Source organism: Lachnellula hyalina (assembly GCF_007821495.1).
Source record: "Lachnellula hyalina strain CBS 185.66 chromosome Unknown contig00048, whole genome shotgun sequence".
NCBI classification, from domain to species: Eukaryota; Fungi; Ascomycota; class Leotiomycetes; order Helotiales; family Lachnaceae; genus Lachnellula; species Lachnellula hyalina.
Genome location: NW_022157162.1, coordinates 18,996 through 40,285, shown reverse-complemented (window position 1 = coordinate 40,285; position 21,290 = coordinate 18,996). Strand labels below are relative to the sequence as shown.

General features: G+C 47.0%; 5 protein-coding genes across 5 annotated transcripts; 4 read left to right on the top strand and 1 right to left on the bottom strand.

The window, feature by feature from the left end:
• Positions 1 to 1,378: 1,378 nt before the first annotated feature.
• LHYA1_G003196 (uncharacterized protein) lies at positions 1,379 to 2,141 on the top strand (the record flags this gene model as incomplete). Its single annotated transcript, XM_031148170.1, has 2 exons — positions 1,379 to 1,563; positions 1,610 to 2,141. 2 exons carry the CDS (start codon positions 1,379 to 1,381, stop codon positions 2,139 to 2,141), a joined length of 717 nt encoding a protein of 238 aa, XP_031006229.1.
• Positions 2,142 to 3,554: 1,413 nt separating this feature from the next.
• HIR3 (Histone transcription regulator 3-like protein) lies at positions 3,555 to 9,215 on the bottom strand (the record flags this gene model as incomplete). Its single annotated transcript, XM_031148169.1, has 3 exons — positions 3,555 to 5,043; positions 5,095 to 9,089; positions 9,141 to 9,215. Coding segments are annotated over 3 exons (5,559 nt in total), but the record flags the coding sequence as incomplete, so codon positions are not given.
• A 1,292-nt stretch (positions 9,216 to 10,507) lies between these two features.
• Positions 10,508 to 12,878, top strand: LHYA1_G003194 (Uncharacterized protein; the record flags this gene model as incomplete). Its single annotated transcript, XM_031148168.1, has 5 exons — positions 10,508 to 10,530; positions 10,586 to 10,712; positions 10,764 to 10,891; positions 10,945 to 11,225; positions 11,272 to 12,878. The coding sequence occupies 5 exons, from the start codon at positions 10,508 to 10,510 to the stop codon at positions 12,876 to 12,878; spliced, it is 2,166 nt and encodes a 721-aa protein (XP_031006231.1).
• Positions 12,879 to 16,245: 3,367 nt separating this feature from the next.
• LHYA1_G003193 (uncharacterized protein) lies at positions 16,246 to 16,766 on the top strand (the record flags this gene model as incomplete). Its single annotated transcript, XM_031148167.1, has 2 exons — positions 16,246 to 16,381; positions 16,441 to 16,766. 2 exons carry the CDS (start codon positions 16,246 to 16,248, stop codon positions 16,764 to 16,766), a joined length of 462 nt encoding a protein of 153 aa, XP_031006232.1.
• Positions 16,767 to 19,539: 2,773 nt separating this feature from the next.
• LHYA1_G003192 (Fasciclin-like arabinogalactan protein) lies at positions 19,540 to 21,098 on the top strand (the record flags this gene model as incomplete). Its single annotated transcript, XM_031148166.1, has 3 exons — positions 19,540 to 19,992; positions 20,048 to 20,505; positions 20,576 to 21,098. 3 exons carry the CDS (start codon positions 19,540 to 19,542, stop codon positions 21,096 to 21,098), a joined length of 1,434 nt encoding a protein of 477 aa, XP_031006233.1.
• Positions 21,099 to 21,290: the final 192 nt, after the last annotated feature.

Here is a 21,290-nt window from a genome sequence, read left to right as displayed (position 1 = left end):
TGATTCGATTGTCGTAATGTTCGTAAGTCAGCAAACCTCGAAGAGCACGTCTAACAGAGGGCCCCCTGTAAGTCGTTCCGGTAAGATTCAGCCAAAAAGGGTTGTGGATCTTACACTACACAGAATGCTTACTTTTTTGACTCCCTAAGTCTTATACCGTTCATAAAAGCTATTATGGCTCATGGAAAAGTTAAGAGTCTAACGTCAACGGAAAGGAAACTGCCCGCAAATATTCAACTCCAGGGTTTCCAAAGTCGCACGGTTTCAAGGCGAAGGGATATTAGACTCAAATGGACGAGTCGTTCAATTCATCACCTGTCCAATGCAATTACAAAGGAAGGGCTGACTGGCTTCCAAGAAGCGTAACATGCGGCGCCGAGTTAGGCTGTCCAAGTGAACCGCGGCACAGTTGTCAGAATCTCATCCCCGACTTGCGAAATCTTCCCCTCATTTTACTAGAAGGAGGGGCATCCTTATCTTTTACTATCATACGTTGCAGTTTATCGTACCTTGCATAATGAATTAGGATACTACTATTAGCCTAATAGCCACCCAAATTTCCCGAAAATCCTTCCGCTTCCTCGGGTCCGATCTGCAATTCTCCATATCGGGCAAGATGCTCGGAGCAAAGTCACGTTTCTGATCACATTCCATTAGTTTAAAGGTTTTAACTGTGCGTGAAATAAAAATTTCATGCTCGTTTTATTCCTTTGTATCAAAACAAAGTTTTGAACTGTGAGCAGCAGTTCATCCAAGGGCTCTTTGCTCAAGCGCAAGTTCATATTAGGAAAGTGCTAACAGTACCATCTGAGTCCTATCTTGGCAATAGATCACCCCACAGCCTGGCAGGGCCAACACTAATTGATGGCTCGCCGCAGAGCCGCTTACATGCCGGCACTGTAACGCTGTAGTCGAGGAGGATTGGGGACTTGGACTTCCTTTAACAGGGAAGCGTGTAATGACTTACATGAGGGTTATCTCCGCTCGTAATTGACTGACACCTACTCTTCCCGGGCCCTGCAACACTACTAACGCTTCTATCATGGGCCGTTGATACTATGTTACTGCTACATAAACTCGTCGTCTTGGATTCATACGTACGCCTGTTCAATGGAGTCATACTGACTGACCACTTTCGATGATCATTTCCTTTCTAACACACACATCAGAGGAGTACCTTGATCAATCCGCCATCCTTTCTTTCGATCTTACCCCCCTTTATTCAAGAATATCATCCAGAGAAGAGGTTAAGTAGCACGGGGAGTTCCAAGGTTTTTCAAAAATAATCATTCAGACATTCATTCATTCAGTATTCATTCATTCATTCAAACATTACTTCACACATACATTCATTCAACTTTCACATTCTTCAAACATCATGTATTCTTTAACTGCTATCACAGTCCTTTTATCTTTGGCTTCCCAGTCCCTGGGTGCTCCAACTCCAAAAGAAATTACAGCCAGAAAGCCAGCTCTCAGTGGTAGTGGGCCAACTCGATCAGGAGATGGCAGTGTTGCAGCTGGATGGCCCGCCACCAGTGATTGGCTCACATTTGATACTTTGTGAGAACATAGCCCTTATCATTGCCCCATTTCCTAACCTCAACAGGTGGACTGCCAACGTTGACACAATCAACGCTGCATGTACTGGTGCCATACAGAACAGCGCTGCGGAGACCGCAGACATCAAGACCGGTATCTTGTCAGCAGCTTCAGCATATGGTGTAGACAGTCGCTACATCCTAGCAACCATCATGCAAGAGTCCCATGGCTGCGTCCGCGTTGGCACGACCGCCGGCGGAAACGCCAACCCCGGACTCATGCAAGACCACGATGGGGATTACAACTGCATTGGGGTTGCAGCTGGCGCATGCTCAGCTACTCAGATCAGCGGCATGATAAACGATGGCACAGGCGGAACTCTCTACAAGGCCAGTGGTGGAAATGGTCTCGAGCAGGAAATTGCAAAGGCAGCTACCTTGGGAGGAACAACGGCGGCTCAGGATGTCTATATTGCGGCCCGCCTCTACAACTCTGGCGACTACTCTTATGCGGCTGGAGATGATCTCTCTAACCCACCTGATGCGACCCCCACCTATTGCCAGGATATCGCCAACCGCTTGATCGGCTACGTCTTCTAAATCTTAGCATATCGACTCGAGGCCTCCAGACCCTCGTATGGCTACGCGAGCACTTCCTTTTTCCAGTGTCAATTTTGGTACTTCTAGTTGGGTTCTATTGGATTATCAGAGGAAGTGGAGCTTTTTATGATTTCTTATCTTTTTTTTTATGATTTCCTGTTTGAGTTCAAGTCGAGAAGTGTCCGGAAAGGTGTACGATGAAAGGATATGAGACGCAAAGATATGGGAGCGAAGGGTATCTGTACGATCACATTGCAATTGATATGTAAGAATATGTATGTTATTGAGACAATACGCCTGCATAGTAAATAAGTATTTTTTACTAGTCAAATTTACACTTCTTAGGCCACGCACTTTGTTTTAGTCCCCTTTTGATTTTATAGCAGGTCGCGTTTACTTTAGTCCAAGAACCATTTATATACTCGTATCTACTATTAGGAAATCCTACGAATTTACGAAGAACTCTTCACTAAAACTCTATCAATACTACAGCACTTTAATTTAAAAGTGCTTGATAACTATATTAACACCTTTCCCCCTCACCGGCTATTCCATTGACGCCGCCCGATGGCATACAAGGCCGATTACTAATGATTTCATTGAACTTATCACTTGAGCCTAGTCGGATAAGACCCCACACTATCGTTAGCAACATTCTCTTAGTGATACTCCAAGTGCGTGGGGTTCTACACTTATGTCGTTATCTTCAAGTGAAAGGTGGAATTCCCATACTCAAGTAAAATTCTTCCTATACTTTAGCGATCGTCGCTAAACGTCAGGGAAGGAGGCACATACCTAGGCTAGGTATGTACGTCACCTAAGAACAAAAAGCAAGCTAAAGATTAATATATAGATTTGAATAAGAGAATAGATATTAAGCTCTATCTAAATATCACTTGGAAGTATTTTCCTGAGTGAATGCCCTAGAGCGGAGCAATCATGTGAAGCTCGGAGTTGGGCGTTATGCCTAGGGATGGTGCTGAAAAGAATACTGCGGCATGTGATTCAGTAAGCGAGGTAGGGAAAGATACGATGAAGAATATTGAGTTTCTGGTACTGTGATGCAAGAAAACACTTGCGGATTAAGGTGAGCCTTGACCTTTTTATGAAAAAACATAGAGTACTAAAACTATCGTGCAAGAACTAGGACGTTATATATATAGGTACTTTTTCTAGTACGGACGGACCTCAAGTTATAGTCACGGGCGAGGGCACATAGCAAGCTGAATTCAAGAAAACTAGATGCATGTACGTTAGTGTCTCATTTTGTCTAGACCACTTTGATCATCTTCCCATAATATACATGTTACAACCATCTCCTACTCAAATGCTACCAACCAAGGAAGGGTATACCCGAACACCCCAAACTAAAAACTTCACTGTTAAACGCCCATCATATCATACAACTTCCTCCTACTCCCGGTCAGGACTTTCATCATCTTCACCACTCTTCGTTAAGTTCGGAAAGATACTCGCAGGCTCCACATCCTCCATCTCAGGTACATCACTCAAATCACTCTCATCATCCGCACTATCATGCAGACTTCCCGGCGCCGAACTATCATCTCTCTTTTCGAAAAGTTCCGGTGCCGGGACTTCAAGTCGAGGCGTCGAGGCACTGCGCGCTGCTGTTTCCGGGTCTACACTCGAGCCTAGAACATGCTTTGATGATCCTGCTCTTGGTTGCGAGGGAGCTGTGGTACGAGAAGGTTCGAGGACTCTGTTGATGGCTAGTTCGGCACGACGTAGAACTTCGCGTCTGCTGATGCCGATTTTGCGCGATCGGGGGTCTGAGACGGCAAGGGTAAGGGGAACGTTTATTTGGGTGCCGTTCATGTCCATAACGAGATTGTTAAGACTCATTGGCCCTATTGGTTTTGGCGCCGGTCCTGCTTCGCCGCCGTCGTTTTGAGCGGCTTCGAGGGCCGGGAGATCAGGACCAGGAAGTGTCTTTGCGATCTGGGTGTACAGGACTGCCCATGCATCATTGATGAGATCGTCAATAGGCGCGGCCTTCATCTGATTGGCGTTCACTTTTTTGAGCTCCAGAGTTTCTCGAAGAGCTTCTAGAGCTGGGTGGTCCATGTTGGGATCTGCAATCCAGGTAGTGAGGCGCTCGGAAAGAATGTCGAACTCATCGTGGGGAATGCTCTTGAAGACTTCATCCATGTTTAAGGGGATATTTCCTGCTTTTCTGATTAGGCGAAGGTAGGTTGAGCATACGTCGTTCCACACATTGCTGAATTTGTGAAAGTCGTTCGACTTTTTCTTGACTCGCTTGGCCAGCTGCTCCATGTGGGGTTTGTCGTTCAGGAGACTGAGGAGTCTGGTCATGTACTTGACATAACGCTCCATGTACACGCAATGCCTGCCTGGCCGTTCCGCGTCCGGCTTCCAAACTTGGATATGCATCGTCTTCGTGAATATGGACTCACGGAACTCATTTCGAGCAGCGGTAGCTTGGACATAATCCTGGCTGTTTTCGTCGTAGATGATGTTTGCATATCGCGCGATCATTCGATGATGCCAATGTTGTTTGTCCAAGCTTCGCAAGTGACGAAGGCTTTCCAGAATATACGGTTGCCACTCTTCGTGGCCTTCAATCACTACAGGCTCTCCTTTTCGTGTGGCGTAAGGCTGCTCTTGTAAGATATCAGCTGCAGCCTGGGGCTGTAATGCACCCTTCATGACCAGTTTGTGGACGATTGATACGAGCTTGTAGTGGGGTTCAAGGATTGGCTCTTGACGGCTATCTCGCGGTCTGGGCACAGTCTTGATGGCGTTGATAAAGGCGCGAAGCACCTCGTCCACAGATGGCTTGGTTGCTTGCACTGCAGGGTCCCACTCGTCAGCAGCTTTGCAGAACATCTTCCATAAGCATTTCCCGAGCATGAAATGATTCCTAGACAAGTTAGCGAATGGATTAGCTTACAATTAAGACTAGTTTACTTACATCCAATACTTGGGCCGCTGCGCTAGAGATGTTCTGAAAAGCCTTGCGGCATGCTTCCAGGCTTTGTATCGGGTCACCTCATCATGCAAAGGCCTTTTGTACATGCCCGTAGACCCACTCATGTGCTTCTCAAATTCATCAACCCAGAAGGCTTCCATACCAAAAGGCTCACGAGACGATGCATACAACCGCATTCCAAACTCATGGTACATTTCGGACAGCTTCTGTGCAGTAGCTAGTGTATCGTCGGCCGTCCGGACAGCTGTCGACAGTGCCATCAAGTAGCAATGTATTGAACCTCGTTGCAGTCTAACCAGGTCAGAGCGATGGTTGTTGATCTTGTCAGCGGTCCACATGACCTCTTCTTCTAGCTCATAGTCGAAGCATTGAGCAAGGCGGTACCAAGTCTCCCAGTGGTCTGCGCTAAATTGCAGCTGTAACCTCATAAATGTTGCACCGACTCGCATATCGTCCGTTTGAGCCCCAGGACCAAGGCGTTTCGTTGAACGAAATTTGGTCAGCGCAATAATACCAAGCAAAAAATACCATCCCTTGTCCGCCAATGGGCTTTCCGGTGTGATAACAGGGAGCGAGTCTACCTGTACCTGTCCTTTGAATGCTTTGTACATATCTAGCGGGCGGATGGAGGTCTTCAGATACTCCGTATAGTTGCGAAGATTATGAAGCATTTGCGGTGTAGATTTCGCTTGGCCGACGGCGGTTTGCATCCTTTCGATGGCAGCGCGTAGTTCATGCTTGATGAGGTCCTTCACCGGCATCTGGTTTGCTAAATCAATGACTTGCTCTGCGATGTTCATAACAGTCCGCCTATCAAGTGACTCTGGAGGGCAACCGTGCTCTTCCAACAAATAGGTCCCGACGCCCAGTCGAATGCCATAAAGATCATAGACTACTTGGCCAATATAGTCCTCCCATTTGTCGATGTTCTTTAGCCTTATCATTTCAACCTTCATCATTTTCAAGAAGATTTTGTTGGAAGCCTTGCAGCATTTTCGCAATCCCAAGCAGTAGTGAACGTTGGCTAAGAAATCGGCAAGATCCTTATCTGGCGTCGTGAACAGTTCAGCGTTCTGGTTCATAGATTCTTTTACCATTGTGTACTGCAACGCCCAAGTCCGCACTTGCATCTCACGTAGGTTGTTTATGAAACTGTTGAAGGACCCTTGTGGAGCATAGGCTGGAGTTTGCGGCAGCTGGGTCATCCCAACCCTGATCTCGTCATCAAATATAGCTGCCGAATGAAGAACGCGACTGAGTTGTGCGAGAGCAGCACAAGTGCTTTTCAGGTGTCGCTCATCGATGATTTCAAAGCATAATGCAGCATCGTTGAGAGCAGTTGAGAGCGACTTCACCAACAGATCATCCAAGGCTTTTAGCCAAGTCAGCAATTTGTGTCGGCGGGGCTCATCAGAGCTGTCGACATAATCGTCTGTTCGCAGATCCCCAACGATTATTTCGATGCTCTTCAAATTGCAAGAGAATACCTTTGTATTGTAGCCTATACTTGCGTATGCCTCCCGGAGTCGCTGCCACAAGAAAATACGCAAGGGGGTGCTTCCTGTTTTCAAAAACTTCCACATATCACGTAGTGTTGCTGGTGTATTGTCAGCAGCGTCCGAGCTGGCCGCAGTATCATCATTAAGTTCTGCTGGTTGGCAGGCCGATTCAGGATCCAGAACTGGCTCCAGAGTCTCAATTATCGCCACTGGGTCTGACCTGTCGGCTTGGAACAGGTTGTAGAAAAAATCCATTGTGGTAAGCCTAGACACTTCACGCTCAGCTGCTTCGGCCGATATTTCTGGCATTATGGCATTATTCTGCAATTCGATCATCGGCTTCTCGGCCTCACGAAGTAGGGTCTGCACGTCTGTCCAACACAGAACTTTATGTTCCCGGGCAACGCTGTCGCCCATGGTGGCGTAAAAGACCGAGGCCCAAAGATACCTCAGGGAGAGGTCATCGTCGATTTTGGCGTTCCTTGATTGCACTACATCCGCAGTAAAATCGGCCCAACGGTCCACCCGCTCCTTCGTCATAATGCGTGTCTCATAATTGACAATACTGTTGGGATTCGTGATTCGAGTGTATATGTCCAGATGAAGTTCGAAAAGAGTTTGCGTCATGTCCTCCAATTGTGCCAAATCTCCAGCCTCCAGTTCTTTCACGCGAGCCTGTTCCACCTCTTGCTTTAACCGGGTGAAGATTTCTGCATCTGCATAGCTAATGATACGAACAACAGCAATCTTCAGGTCTTCAGACCACAGTGTTCCTCGATATGACAGGAGGATTATGCAAAGCCAATCAAACATAACGTCTAGAAGAGGCGCCCAGCTGGCCTGCACCTTGGCTGCGAATAACGATACTCCTTCGCTTTCTGAAAATGGTGGAATGGTACTAGCCTTCTGAATTCCCGATTTGGAGTATTCGAGGAAAGCTGCGAGGCCGGCATTCGCACTTGCTGCCGAGGAGCCAAGAATATCGGCTGCGTTGCCATTCAGAAATGTCGATGCTTTACCGTCATCCCAGGTCCGCAAGGTATCGCGCAAATCCCTTACAGCAAGATTCGTGACCACTTCTTCCCGGTCTGATTTATCATCATTTCCTAAGGCGGCTTGCAAGTCCGTAAATGTGCCTAGATCCTCAATGCCAATTTTTAGAAGAATGCCATTGACAAAATCAAACACGTCTTCATCTGCTCTAACGAAGTTTTTCATTTGTTCGGTATACTTCGTAGTAGGATCAACGACGGAGCTCTCAGTATTATCTCGATTCCGGATCCGTTTACTTCGCTTCTGTGTCCCACTATCATCTTCCGGCGTCTCACGAATTCCAGCCGCAGACTGGGATCGCTTCCGGGTAGGTAGATTGACAGTTTTTTCGGATGGCCCATCAGCCAGAGGTACCGATGTAGTGGTAGTGTTTATCTCAACTGATGGTTCAACAGACTTGGCTGTGACGGGAGTGGTGATAGCATTTTCGCTGCTTTCACCAGTCGGTGATTCCGTAGTCCCAATGTCCTTCATAATTTGGTCTTCTGCTAAAGCCTCGGGTGCTGTAGGTTCTGGTGGAGGTTGTGGAGCTTCTTCTGTTTCTTCTGGTACAAGAATCACGATCCCCGTCCCTGAAAGCCCTAAAGGTGACATGAACGCACCGCATAAAGCATCTCCAATTGAAGTCCAAGTTCTTTGCTGGGTTGGGAAGACAGAGCGGGTTTCCTCGATTCGAGGAACTTCACTATCCGGTGTCTCGCGATTGAGGAACTTGGTACTGTCTGGTAAGAATGGATAAAAATCCATGGCCTTAGTCAAGAAAGGAGGCATGGTCTTCTTCAGAAATGGCCCCATGATAGGGTGGGATAATGCAGTTTCATCAGACAACACTTCGAGGTTCTCTTTCAACTGCTCGCCGGCGAAACCCTCTTCGAGGGATGAGGGGTCGACTTCAGCCACGGTTGGGTCATCGTCTACTTCCACCGCGCCCTCCAGACAGTACCTAGAAATTCTTCTGCTTCCCAGCATGGATGCTACACGGGCCGCACGACGCCATAGTTCGGTATCCGATTCATCACTGACTAACGCGAGGGAGAAGTTGTCTAGGGCAGCTCTTGCTTGATAATCGAGCGCGGATTTGTTCACAACTTGTTGTACATTGGTATCCGGGTGTCTCAACTGACTCTTGACACAGTCCAAGATAAATTGCCCATGGTTCTTGTAAGACAAGTATAGTATTTGGGGTAGAGTACTTGGGATTTCATCTGCACCTCCTCCCCCATCGAGAGCAAGTCCGAAGGAAGTATCTGCAAGCTCGAGCTCCGGATTTTGGTCTATTCGTGTAAATTCGGTAACGCTTTCTGGGTATTTAAAGATTTCGGAGTTGAAAAGATTCGTGTAGGCGTCTGCAGCTTCTGCATATAGAGTTGGGCCTTGGGAGTGTAGTTTCAGGGCTACTTGGTATAGCTTGAGGGCATCCTCTATCTGCGACGGGTATTAGCATGTTTCTTGTATGCAGGGCACAATCAGGCGCACCTGTAGTTCCTTCGTGTTATCGATTTCATCGTCAGGATTGTCATCGGGCTCGATATTGAGGGCAGTAAAAGAAGCCTGTGGCCGAAGTTAGCAGGTTGTAAATTAGGATCAAATGCAGATATATCACCATTTTGCTGCCGGTGTGAAGTTTAGGATTCGACCAAAGTCAATGCAGTGTATAGCTAGAACACGGGAGCAACCCTCCGCGAGAAGTGCCGAGTAGGTCAGGCCACCTCCAGCCTACAAACCTCCAGCAGCAAAGTTATAGACCGTGGTTGAATGTTTGCGGGTCGCGGGAATGTATACATGCACTGTCCTCTAAGGAAGATGGTTTGCTGTCTGATGTGGTGTTGTTGTATCGAGACGTTGCTATTCGCTATATCCTTCGAAGTTTTTTGACTGGTGGAACTATAGACCTGGAGATTGTACCGGCTACTGACAATGCAATACGCAATGGATGGATGATGTTGCGACGAGATATATTGAACGAATGCTCGTCGCGGTATCAATGCACTGGCGATAGGAGGGGTTGAGAACTACAGTTAGGATGGTGTCTGGGATCCACGAATTGCCGCCATCAGTCGCCAGACGTGAAGAAACCAAACAGGCGGTTCATACACGAAAACGATTCTATACACGGATCACAATATTGAAAGGCTGAGGCGTTGCAGCTTCACAACTGACTTCCTTATTTTAGATCACATCGGAGGTTTCTGGCTCCGACTTCAACTGCCGCGCGGCAGTTTCCCTCTCTCCATGCTAATATAGCCGCCGCCGCCATATACGCCATATTCATCCGGCACTGGTTGATACTTCAGGGATTTCGTTGAAGTTATATATACAGAACTTAAATGGTAGCCAAAACATAAACATTTCAATAACAAAATTTGCTAGAATTAAAAAAGAGATCGAGATATTAATGGGGTTTTCTGGTAACTAGACCTCCAGCTAGGCTATATATGTCGAGTACTTTTTATAGTTCGTAGGCTGTTAATCTAAGTACTTTTTGATATATATGTTCTTAGCTAGAATCAAAGCAAATTTATTGTATTTCTTGGCGAGTTTTTTATCTTTAGAGTATTCCCAAGTTATTTTGAATAGACATGGATCGTAGCACGTGGCGTGGCAAGGCTGAAGTTAGCGGCATTTCAGATCCTTGCCTTGGCGGAAGCAGCTGTTGTCCATTTCCACTGCCGTATTTTGATGTTGTGAGCTTATCCCTACTGCAGTGCAGATACTCAACAACCACCTCGTTTCTGTCGCCATTGACATTCCATGTGCGTGCTGCAGCTTGTCTGCTTCTAATCATACCGTGCCTCTCTATTAACGGTTTCTGCCACTTTTAAGTCTCAAGAAAGGTCCGCAAGATGGTTGCGCCAGCTGTCCCGGAGTACGTAGTCCTGTCTCTCTGTCCTTGGGAGCATCAGCTAATCGATTTGTTCTAGGCTCACAGAGGAAATCCTACACGAATCTATCGATGCGCGAACAGAAGTCCTAATTGCGCTCCGAGAATTAGGCCCTCCAGATTTGGTTCAACTGATCAAACAAGCCCCAAGGAATCCAGGGAAGCAGGTACGCTGAATTCTGAGAGTGGAATCGGAATGCATTCTAAAACACCTGCAGATTGGAGTCTACCACCATGTTACTGGCGTCGATGCCTCATCGTCAGCAAGTCTAGCAGCCTATATAAACACCCTCACATACAAAGAGACTCACCAATCTACAACAAAAATTGTGGAAGGAGTCTATTGGTAGGTGGCGCCCTTTCTTCTGATGGACGATTCACTAATCCCTTTCTTTCCAGCTGCTACAATGCATTTTCAAGACTCGATATGCGCGTTCATGTTACAATACCCGGAACCGTTGATAGTTATTGCATTGATGAGCGGGGGGAGAAGAGATCAGCTTCGGACGAATTATGGTTAGAGACATACCTGTGCAGCGTACTTCGTGCGTATTCATACGCAGACGATGGGAGTGGAGAGACTATTCGGAAGATAATGGGAGTTCGGAGATTCAACCCAGTTACAAACACAGAAACAGAGCATAGATTCCTCCAGGCCGCCGAGCAATTGTTCTTCAGGGGTAGGTTTCCTTCATTGAGCTCAATATACAGGACTAACGGGTATAGGCTGGCAACTTGGGTCTGATTCCATCGTCCAAGTTCCTAACAATGTTTCGAATCATCTCACAGCTGGCCTCCTCAAGTACTTTTATACTACCGGGCGATTTGCTTCTGGCATTAACCTTTTCGAGAAGCTACGGACTCGAAATGTAGAGGTTTCATCACTGTTAGCAAAAGTGCTCCTAATGGGCAACGAAGAGGTCCAAGCAGTCAGAGTACTACATGAGTCAGTAAAGCAATCACCTATGGATTATGTTATGCTCGATACGCAATCAGAGTTCTTGAAAAAGAAGGCTCTCAATCCAAACTCGCCTGAATTAAAGGACGAGAGATTACGGATGTCACTTGGATGTGCAGACCGTAGCACTGTCGCTGCCCCCAGCGAATTTGGCACGTGGGCAAGACTAGCAGAGGTATATGTCTCGATGGAGGACTGGGAGAATGCGCTGACTACACTGAACTCTTGTCCTATGTTCACCTACCAGGACAAAGATGCGCCGATTATGCCTGAACCCAAGGACATATTCTTACCTACCCTACCCGAAACTCGGTTGGACGAGATTGACAGCGAACCAGAATCGAAATACGGAGAGCAAGTTCATCCTAGCTTACTGAGTCTACGAGCTGCTGGATATAAGGGAACATTCAAGCATGCCTATAGCATTTTGACTGAAATGACTGCGAAGATCGGATGGGATCAGTTGTTGAAGATCCGGAGTAACGTATTTGTCATGGAGGAGGAGTACCGCAGCGAGAAACAGCCACCAGTTGGTCAACAAGGTGACATAACCAAGCGCAATCCAAGCACCGATGTACTGAGAGGCAGTCCAGGTCCTCCCGTAAACGGCGATGATCATACCGACGATGGAAAAAGCGTCAGTGATGAGAACAGCACCAATGGTGATTCAACGGCGCCAACCTTGATCGCTGAGAACGGGGTGCGAGGATCCGTGGCAGACGAGTCTGTGGAGAAGCCACCGCACACGGTGACACCCGAGGAAGTTAAGGGTGGAAATGAAGATGTCGGTAGTGAGTCTCATTTCGCCAATGCATGTACTAACATATCCCAGTCCGAAGCAACAGAAGAGCAGCTATCCCGCTTCAACAACAAACGCCTCTGCGAACGCTGGCTCGACAGCCTTTTCATGGTCCTCTACGAAGACCTGCGCATTTACACAATTTGGCGTACCGAGATGGCACAATATCGCGCCCAATCTATGCAATACAAAAAGTCTGCCGAAGAATGGGAAATCCTCGGCGCTCTCGCCGAACGCCTCCACCACCAAGCCGAAGCCGCCGAAGCCTACCGCGCCTGTCTAGCTATCCGCTTTTCGCCCAAAGCCCTCACTGGTATTCTTGGTGACGTGGAGAAGGAGAAGAATACACGCGATACGATTGCTAGTGTTATTCGTTTGGTCACGTGGCAGTATCGCTGGTATTCGGAATTCAGCCCTGAGTTGCTGTATACGATTCGTACGCTGATTGAAGACGAGGGTGCGGTCAAAGTCAGGAGTATCATTCAAGCTACTAGTCTCCCACAGAATGTGCTAGATTTGACGCATCATTATGCGGCGCTCTGCGCGACATTCAGAAGCAGTGGTACCGAGGGCTAATTTAGTTGCTTGTGTTGGCGGAAAAGTGATGCTTTTTTTTCATTTTTGGCAGAGATATCCAAAAGCGAGGAAGGTTGCAGGGAATTATGAGAGGGGTCAGCTGAGCGAGGGAATTGTAGGTGTATAATAGATAAGTGCCTGCCTAGCTTCAAACCAAACGATGTTGTTTGCACTTGCCCTCCCTTGCTCCTTTGCTTTGCATCTTGAGTCCAAACAGGTCAGCGCTATGAAGTAGTGCCTTGCAAGTGCAAACGGTCAATTTCTCCTCTTCTCCTTCTCCAACAACTTTGCCACTTTCATATCTGAGACCCAAAATTTATGCTCTGTTTTGTTACATTCCTTTCCAGAGGGAGTTACGTATTCATCCAATCAACGACAATTCCCAGAGGGATCTCTAAATTCCACCGCCTTGTTGTCTTCATATATGACCCATCCAAGCATGCGCCACTCCTGTGAATCTGGTGTCATGATGCGAAGTTGAAGTGGCAAGCGCATTGAAGTAGAAGATTCGATCTCGTGGAGGCTAGGGAGTCTGAATTCTAGCTTGTTCTCCTCGGTTTGCGGAGCCCCACATGTCCAGATGTATTCATTCCCCAACATTCTCAGGCGCAACTTCACTTTATTTTTTGTGTCCCAATAGCGTAACTTCAGTTTATTGTTTGCGTCCCAATATTCATATGGTGCCCAGAAAAGTAGAGTAAGGACTTGGGCGTTGATTTGAACATAGCAACCACGGAATATATCACCCCAACCGAAGGTTTCTGACTCGTCACCCCTACCGACATTGCTGACGGAGCCCTCGTGTGGGGTTTTCAATTCTTCCTGTTCGGCTGTGTTATCTGTTAGTATTGGACTTCTTTCTCGGCTTTCAACGTCAGAGTCCCGACCTTCCCTCTGTGGTGAGCTCGAGGCTGTCCTTCGAGTATTGTGTATTGCGTGCTGCACAACTAGCGATTTGAGACATTTCATGCCCTCATCCGACTCGAGGTGAGACTTGAAACTTTGGAGAGTGGGAAACGAGCTTCCACATTCAGAAGTGTGACTAGCTCGTGACCTGCTGTGCTCAACGTTCTCCTTTACCTGCAAGACATCGTTTATCACGGTTCCGCACTGATAAGCACCAGCCGGCCCAACTTTGGATTGGATCTGGTTGCCAATGGAATCAGCAATGATACCTTGGCCGAGAGCTTGTATACACTCCCAACCAGTCTTCGTACGGAAATGCGCCAATAGTCCATCTTCCCGTGCAAATTTGCGTTCACATCCCCAGTCTGCGCCAAAGCTTTGGCCAATACAAGCGTATGGCTTTGATCCTGAATGAGTTGCTTCGTGGCGCTTCATGTCTTTCAATCTCACAAAAGATTTCGAGCACGAAGCACAGTCATACTGTCGATCGTTGTCATGGCTACGAACGTGTTCACGAAGAGTTGTTGCGCGAGTGAAGCTTTTTTGGCAAACTCTGCATCGATGTCTGGCAGCTTTTTGCTGGCCCTCAAAGATTCCTTGTGTATTTTGAGGGCCAACACTGGCAGCAAATACATCTTGCTCGGCACCGTTGCTGGCACTCGATACCATCTGAGGCGACTCGAGCTTGTGCCCTAGCCCGGCACTTTGGTTTTCGCGCGACAAGGGCGAACTCTGATGCTCGACCTCATCTCCCCCTACTATGACATCCAGTGATTCCATTTCGTGCTCGCTACCAGTCGTGGTGAGTTCCTCCTGCACCCCGAGGATTTCTCCATCCCGGGCATGCTGTTGTTCTTGATGGTTGCTCTTGCTATTTGAAGTGCTTTGGTGCTGCTCGTGCATGCGTTCGTTTGGTGTATACAAAAAACCCGCAAGTGTCCCAACGCTCCATTTTAAACTCGCAAGCATCGGCCTTAAAGTACTCTCTAAAGGACATAGGTCCATTATATAGGAAATATCCTGGACAATTTCTTCCAAACGCCTCTGCTTTATCACCTGGATCTCGTCCCATGGCATATTTGCTTGAAATTCTAAAGTTCTGATCATTCTTTCAAAGTCTTCGTGCTCTACCGCATTCGTTTCAAATTCAATTCCCTGGTGGTAAACATTATGGGTCCTAGCAGGCGCGGTGCCATAATACCTAGAGGTACCGTCAGTCACACATTTTGCAAATTGATGACCCGAGCCGATGTTGACTCACTGTACAAAGGACATCTTGAGATGCTATTGATTCTCCAATCCGTTGTCTCCAATCTTTCGATTTGAAATTGGGGTTGATGTCTTCGAAAATATTGGAAGTGTAACGTGTTGACGGCTTTAAACAGCTATACACCGTGCAGAGCGCGGGCAAGGCTATGATATTATACGCGTACCTTAAGAACACTTGGCGAATTAACCAGGCGATGTTTGGTTTAAAGGAGGGAATGTATCGCCTTGATATTAAAAAGAAGCCCCGCAGTCTTGCAGTGGGGCTGAGCCTGAGAGGTTCTGTGACACAGTAGCTGCCTAAGGTGATTGATTATGCAGCTTTCATCGATCCTGGACCTGGGGATGCGTTCTGGATACTCTAGTGGAGAGCCACGTACCAAATTATCAGCATGACAGCGAGAGGACTTTCACCGATGCACTATGTAGCCAATCGGGACACTCGAGAAAATGCAAGGCAATGCAATGATGGTGTGCGGGTGCAAGCGACACACTCTCTAGCTGGCTTCAAGGCGATGCAAGTCTTTACGGAGTACTCACACTCTCTAGCCGGCTTCAAGGCGATGCAAGGCTTTACGGAGTACTGTACTTCGTACGGAAATTATTCTCCCGATCCACTCTAGCACGACAAGGGTGTAATGCATGATAGCTTGAAATACATAAGGCGGGGCGAAGCCCAGTGAATAGGAGGGTCCCGATTCCCATGTATGAAGGTCAACGACTGCATGCAATCAAAGACCATGTGCAAATCAACGACCATGTACCACACAACTGGTCTTTCACAAACAGACATGATTCCTCCAAATGGACAAGGCGATGCAAATTAGCTTCATTCGACACGCAAAACAAAACATGGCGTTCTACCCAGGACGCAGGTCAGCGCTAAAAGCCAGCATGCAGTTTACAGCTCCCTATCTCTACGGTGCGTCGCGTTGAATCTCTAAAATGATTATCGGGTTTTTTAACGTCGCCGTGCTGGCGATGCTCTCAACCTCGCCATCTCACGAAAGCAGAGCATTAGTCTGCCAACGCGGCGACTTGTTCTCAGTAGAGTAATATAAAATAGCCATGCTCTCCCATCTTGAACCTCCTTCTTCAGCTTCTTGTGATATTCTTTACTTGCTTCCTTGCTATTTCTAAACAAAGTCTTTCAGATAGCTTTTGATCCCAGCCTTGCACGCGAAACATTCCTATCATGCCTCCACTCCCAGACCCATCCCAGGTATGGACACCCGATGTCATTGCCACTGTCGTGTATCGAGTTATCATGGTTATTGTGAGCATTGTCTTCATTTGGCGAGCGTACCGGCAGCCGGTCAGAGCAGTTGATGGTCAGTGTTTCCCTGCCTCTCATACAGAGCCAAGTCTCCCCACTAACTCAGTTGGACAGACGAGCATGTCGTCGGCATCATTCTTCCACATACTTCTGATCGCACCGCTTCCGCTTCCTCGAGCGATTCTTCTTCCGAACTACCATCAAGTTCCAAGTCCATGATGCACGACTTCATGACGGCACAAGTCGAGTCCATCATGCAATCGGCTCTTGGAATTGGAGATGTTGGCAATGATACCCCTCCTCCGGCACTCGGAAATAATGGCAAGAGCATATCATCCACCGCTGGGTCAAGTACGTCGGCTTTAAGCGTTGAAGCTCCTCACAAAGTTGATCCAGATACTATGAACCGTCCGGGTGCACGTCGTGTTGGGAAGACATAGACTGTTCATAACATGTATGGAGGAATACATTGGAATGAGGCATGGTCGTACTGGTGATATGGTTTATACTAAGCGCTTGGACAGGCATAGTAGTCGAGCAAGGAGTTCTGTGGATATAAATAGGTTGCATTTTGATGGTTTTATTTTCCTAGTTGAATGATCTCCTTCCCTGAATCCCTGGGGCGTTTTGTTAGCTGTATATACATGGATGAAGTGGTGCATGGTATTTGTCTTTATATTGTATTAACACATAGCCGTTCGTATGTCGATCTCTTAAGCAACAGTGTTTGATCGATGGTTTTTTTTTGTTCTTTTTCGGATACTCAAATCGAGTAGGTGCTTCAAAGCTAACAGCCTCGCGAGAGTAGGGTTGTTGCCATGAACGAGCACATTTGTGCAACTGTCCCTCCAAATTTTGCTCGTGTCGCCCTCTTTTTTCTGGCTGGGACCCCGAGATATTATAACGTAGCGATAATTAGCGAGGTGTCTCGGGCCTAATCAATAGTCATCAATCTACGCCAATCGATCGCAACCGTGGTGAAGCCGATGCTTCTTGTGAAATCATGCAAGGCTTTGTGTCGTCTAGTTATTGGTTGATAACTAGGAGCATTTGCAACCGTAGGGACACAACATATAGTAATGCGCCAGAAAGCTCTCTGTATCGGTGAATTTCTGAGAACAGTAGAAGTTTTTTCAGAACGTCTCGTCTTTACCTATAGAAGCATGCATGTTCCCAGAGGAGCTAAGAACCTCATCCACAGATCTTTCGCTTCGACCCACAAGCCCTACCATGAACAACTCCACATCCGCTCAAAGTATTTAATAGAATATGGCTTCCATAACTCAATCAATCTACGAGTGTCTCTTCGGTGCCGATTACCACATGATCGATAGTACCTCCGACGAAAATGCCGTGGCCGCAGATGTCCTGAGAGCTCTATTCAATGCAAACGAAGGGGGCGAACACCTCAGGAAGAGCGTCCGGGACATTATAGGAGCACGTGGATGGACCGAAAACATTGCGAAAAGGATTCTAGGTGGGATTGAGAATGCCTTGAGGGATAGTGCTCAGATGGGCAAGACCATGGCCGAAGCAGCCAACAAAGCGATCGCCGAGACTACTGGGTTTGCGCTGGACCATCCATACTTTTGTGCAGTGATCGCAGTTGGGGTTCTGGCCATCCTGATGCCATGGGTCCTCGAGGCTTTGGGATTTGCCGAACTTGGTCCTGTTGAAGGTATGTTATGTACTTCCTTGTCAAGTTGCGAACGTATATTGATCCATATTACAGGAAGTTTTGCGGCTTGGTGGCAATCAACATACAGAGGATACGTGACGAAGGATTCTCTATTCGCGTTCTTCCAGCGGCTAGGCATGGTCTGGCATGGATCGATTGTGGAGACGTAGTTTGTAGGGAGTCGATTTGTACAACATAGCCTGGAACCCTGCCTGTTTTGTTTCTTATTACAGTTCCAATGATGGTTTGGGAGAGAGAGGTTCAAAGATATAAACGTTCCGAACTAAATTGTTTGTGGAAATGAGAATCCAAGGTTGATAGCCTGCTTTTCTTCCAAGACATGCTTCGCTCTGGCTTCGCGAGGCTTGTGAAGCTTAAAACTAATACTGGTATTAAAGAACTCTAAATATGAAAGGGCTTAGGCAACAAAGCTTAATCTACTAGATTATATCAGAATTAAGAACTTAAAATAATTTATCTACCCTCTAAAAGGGAGTAGAATAGCGCCAGACTCTGGCGTCGGAAATGGAATAAGAGGATAATGAAAACTATACTTTTAATTAGATTTACTTACTGCTATAAATAATGAACATTTCATGCTTATAGCCCACTTAACACAGGGATCTGTAATTGGCGTGCTTATATAATAAGCAATGCAGAAAATAGCTAGCACGGAAAACATTGCCTCAAGCCTTAGGTATGCTTTTAATGGTATCTTTCTTGAAGTCACGACACCAAGCAAGCTCCAGATTAGACGAAAAAACTTATTACATCGTATTATAACAAAACTTGCATATCCTGGAACCTAGCGCGGGTAAATCAACTTCTTGTTTTGAATCTCAAACTTCTAAGAAACTCTAAGTCTACCGAATAGGAATGTTTCCCATATCCGGATTCAGGCCATCCGCATAGAGAACGCGTATACTATAAGAACATCCAAATTCGATAACACTACCATGAATGAAGAAGGATAAGAAGAAAAGATTGGAGGTTATGCGAGCCGGAATACTGGGCCGGCTTGCAATTAGGAAGTTGTATACGCTCTATGAGACTATACGATACGTACTCGTACAGCCTTACGAGTATAGCACATTAATACACGCAACAACACCAGGACATTCAAAAGAGCAAAAATTCTCAGCATACGTATAGCAATAATTGACAATTTATCTTGCAGTAATACCAATCCTTTTCAACGAATCCCACTCATTGCTTTTAATGACAACCTCGGCATCATGTGCTACAAGGGGAAGGTGACAGGGTTAAGGCAGGAAGGGAAGGGAATTCATGCAACCTTATTTCGCCGCGCACCCCAGATCGCCTTCCTTTTAGGTATCGCGGACCGGTCATCCCCATACATTGCTGGGGTTTCGTGCGCCACCGCACCGGGCCCCCACATCCTTCACTGGCATTCAATAACCCCTCTTTCTATCCATCTATCTATCCATGCCCGTCTCCGATTTCCTCACCTCTTCTCTCTCTCTGGATGTTGGTCTTGAAGATATGATATACGGAGTCATATCGAGAAAATGAAAATGAATCTACGGAGACTGGATCTTTGCTGCTGGCTCGCGACACTCCTTAATTATGCCTCAGCTGTCACTCTCCTGCAAGTTATTCAGAACTACCCGGACCTCAGCATCTTGAACACGTATATAAATAATTCGACGAACATTACGAGTCTCCTGTCAAATGCGAACAATTTTACTTTCCTTGCGCCTAATAACAAAGCAATTGATAGCTTCCTGAACAATAATCCGGATATACTGACAGAGGGGCTGCTGCAAGCGACAATACAGTATTCTCTGCTCCGTGGAGGATATCCTGAACTCTCTTTTAAGGATACCCCTCAATTCGTTACGAGTAACTTGGTCAATGGGAGCTATACCAATGTTACCGCTGGCCAAGCGGTTGAGCTTGTGCTGGACAGCAATGGAACACCCCAAGCCGTGACTGGGAATAAGAGCATCAGCACACCAGCCACAACGGTATGTGCAATTGCTCAAGCTACCTGTACTAAACTAACAGATATACCATATTCAGGATATCGTTTGCACGGGCGGCGTAGTTCACATCATGAATGAAGTGCTTTCCGTGCCTGTCCCAGCCGTATCGCAGTTCACCGCGTCCGGCTTAGAGTACTTCATCTCGATCCTGAATGACGAGGGGTACTTGAACACGGATAACGTAGGATACGTTGATACGGTGCTCGCGCTGCCAAATATCACATACTTCATCCCGAACTCAGCAGCAGCGCTCGCAAACGCCACAGCACTAGCTGCAAAAGTATCAAGCGACGAAAAGAAAGCTGTGTTTGAATACCACATCGTTCCAGGCGTCGTAGATTATAGCACGGATCTTACAAACGGGACGTCTTTGAAGACGGCACAGGGGGAAAATGTCACTATTACGGTCCAGGATGGTGACGTGTATGTCAATAGTGCAAAGGTCATCGCGTCGGATATTATCGTTGCAAATGGCGTGGTCCATGTCCTTGACAAGTGAGTTCAGCTAGCAGCAGTTGCCATTCATGTGCCTCAACCACACAGCCAAGCTAATGAACGGGCGTAGTCTTCTTGATCGAAACGATACCTCTCCACCTCCAAAGCCAACAGCCTCCAGCACCGCATCCAGTACCGTCTCTTCCCCCACTTCGACCGGCATCCCGACAGCCAGTGACGATGCAAAAGCCTCTCCTTCTCACTCCCCAAATTCCAAATCCCTCAGCACCGGAGCAATAGTAGGAATAGCAGTTGGAGCCTCGGCCGGTGGTCTCCTCGTGCTCGCGGGCTTGATCTTCTGGTTCTGTCGTCGGAGTGGGAAGCAGAAGCAGAAGAGGAACTCAGGAGTGTGGAGTGATCAAAGCACCCAAGGTGGTGCGAATAACGAGAAAGCAGCTTATTCGCCAGGCAGACCTCAAAGGCCCAAAGTCATGACGCAAGAGAATGAGCTAGGGATTGTAACGAATATTACTGGAGGGCGGGATGTGGATGATAGGGATAGGTATGTGACGAATTTGGAGCCGAGGAAGGATGCACCGCAGATACCATATCGTTCTCCTGATCGACTTGTTCAGGGGCAGGAGTTTTTTTAACTTTAGCGTTGAAATGATTGAAATGAAGCGAATATCCTTTTTTGTGCAACGAATGCATTCTTATTGGTCTGTGTACGAGTGAAGATGTAAGATCACAACCCTGTATAATGAATCCATCTTCTGACACTGTTCTGACCCTTTCTTCACTCTGCTTCCCAGCTCATATTTGCCTTCTTCTTTAACGGATCAGCG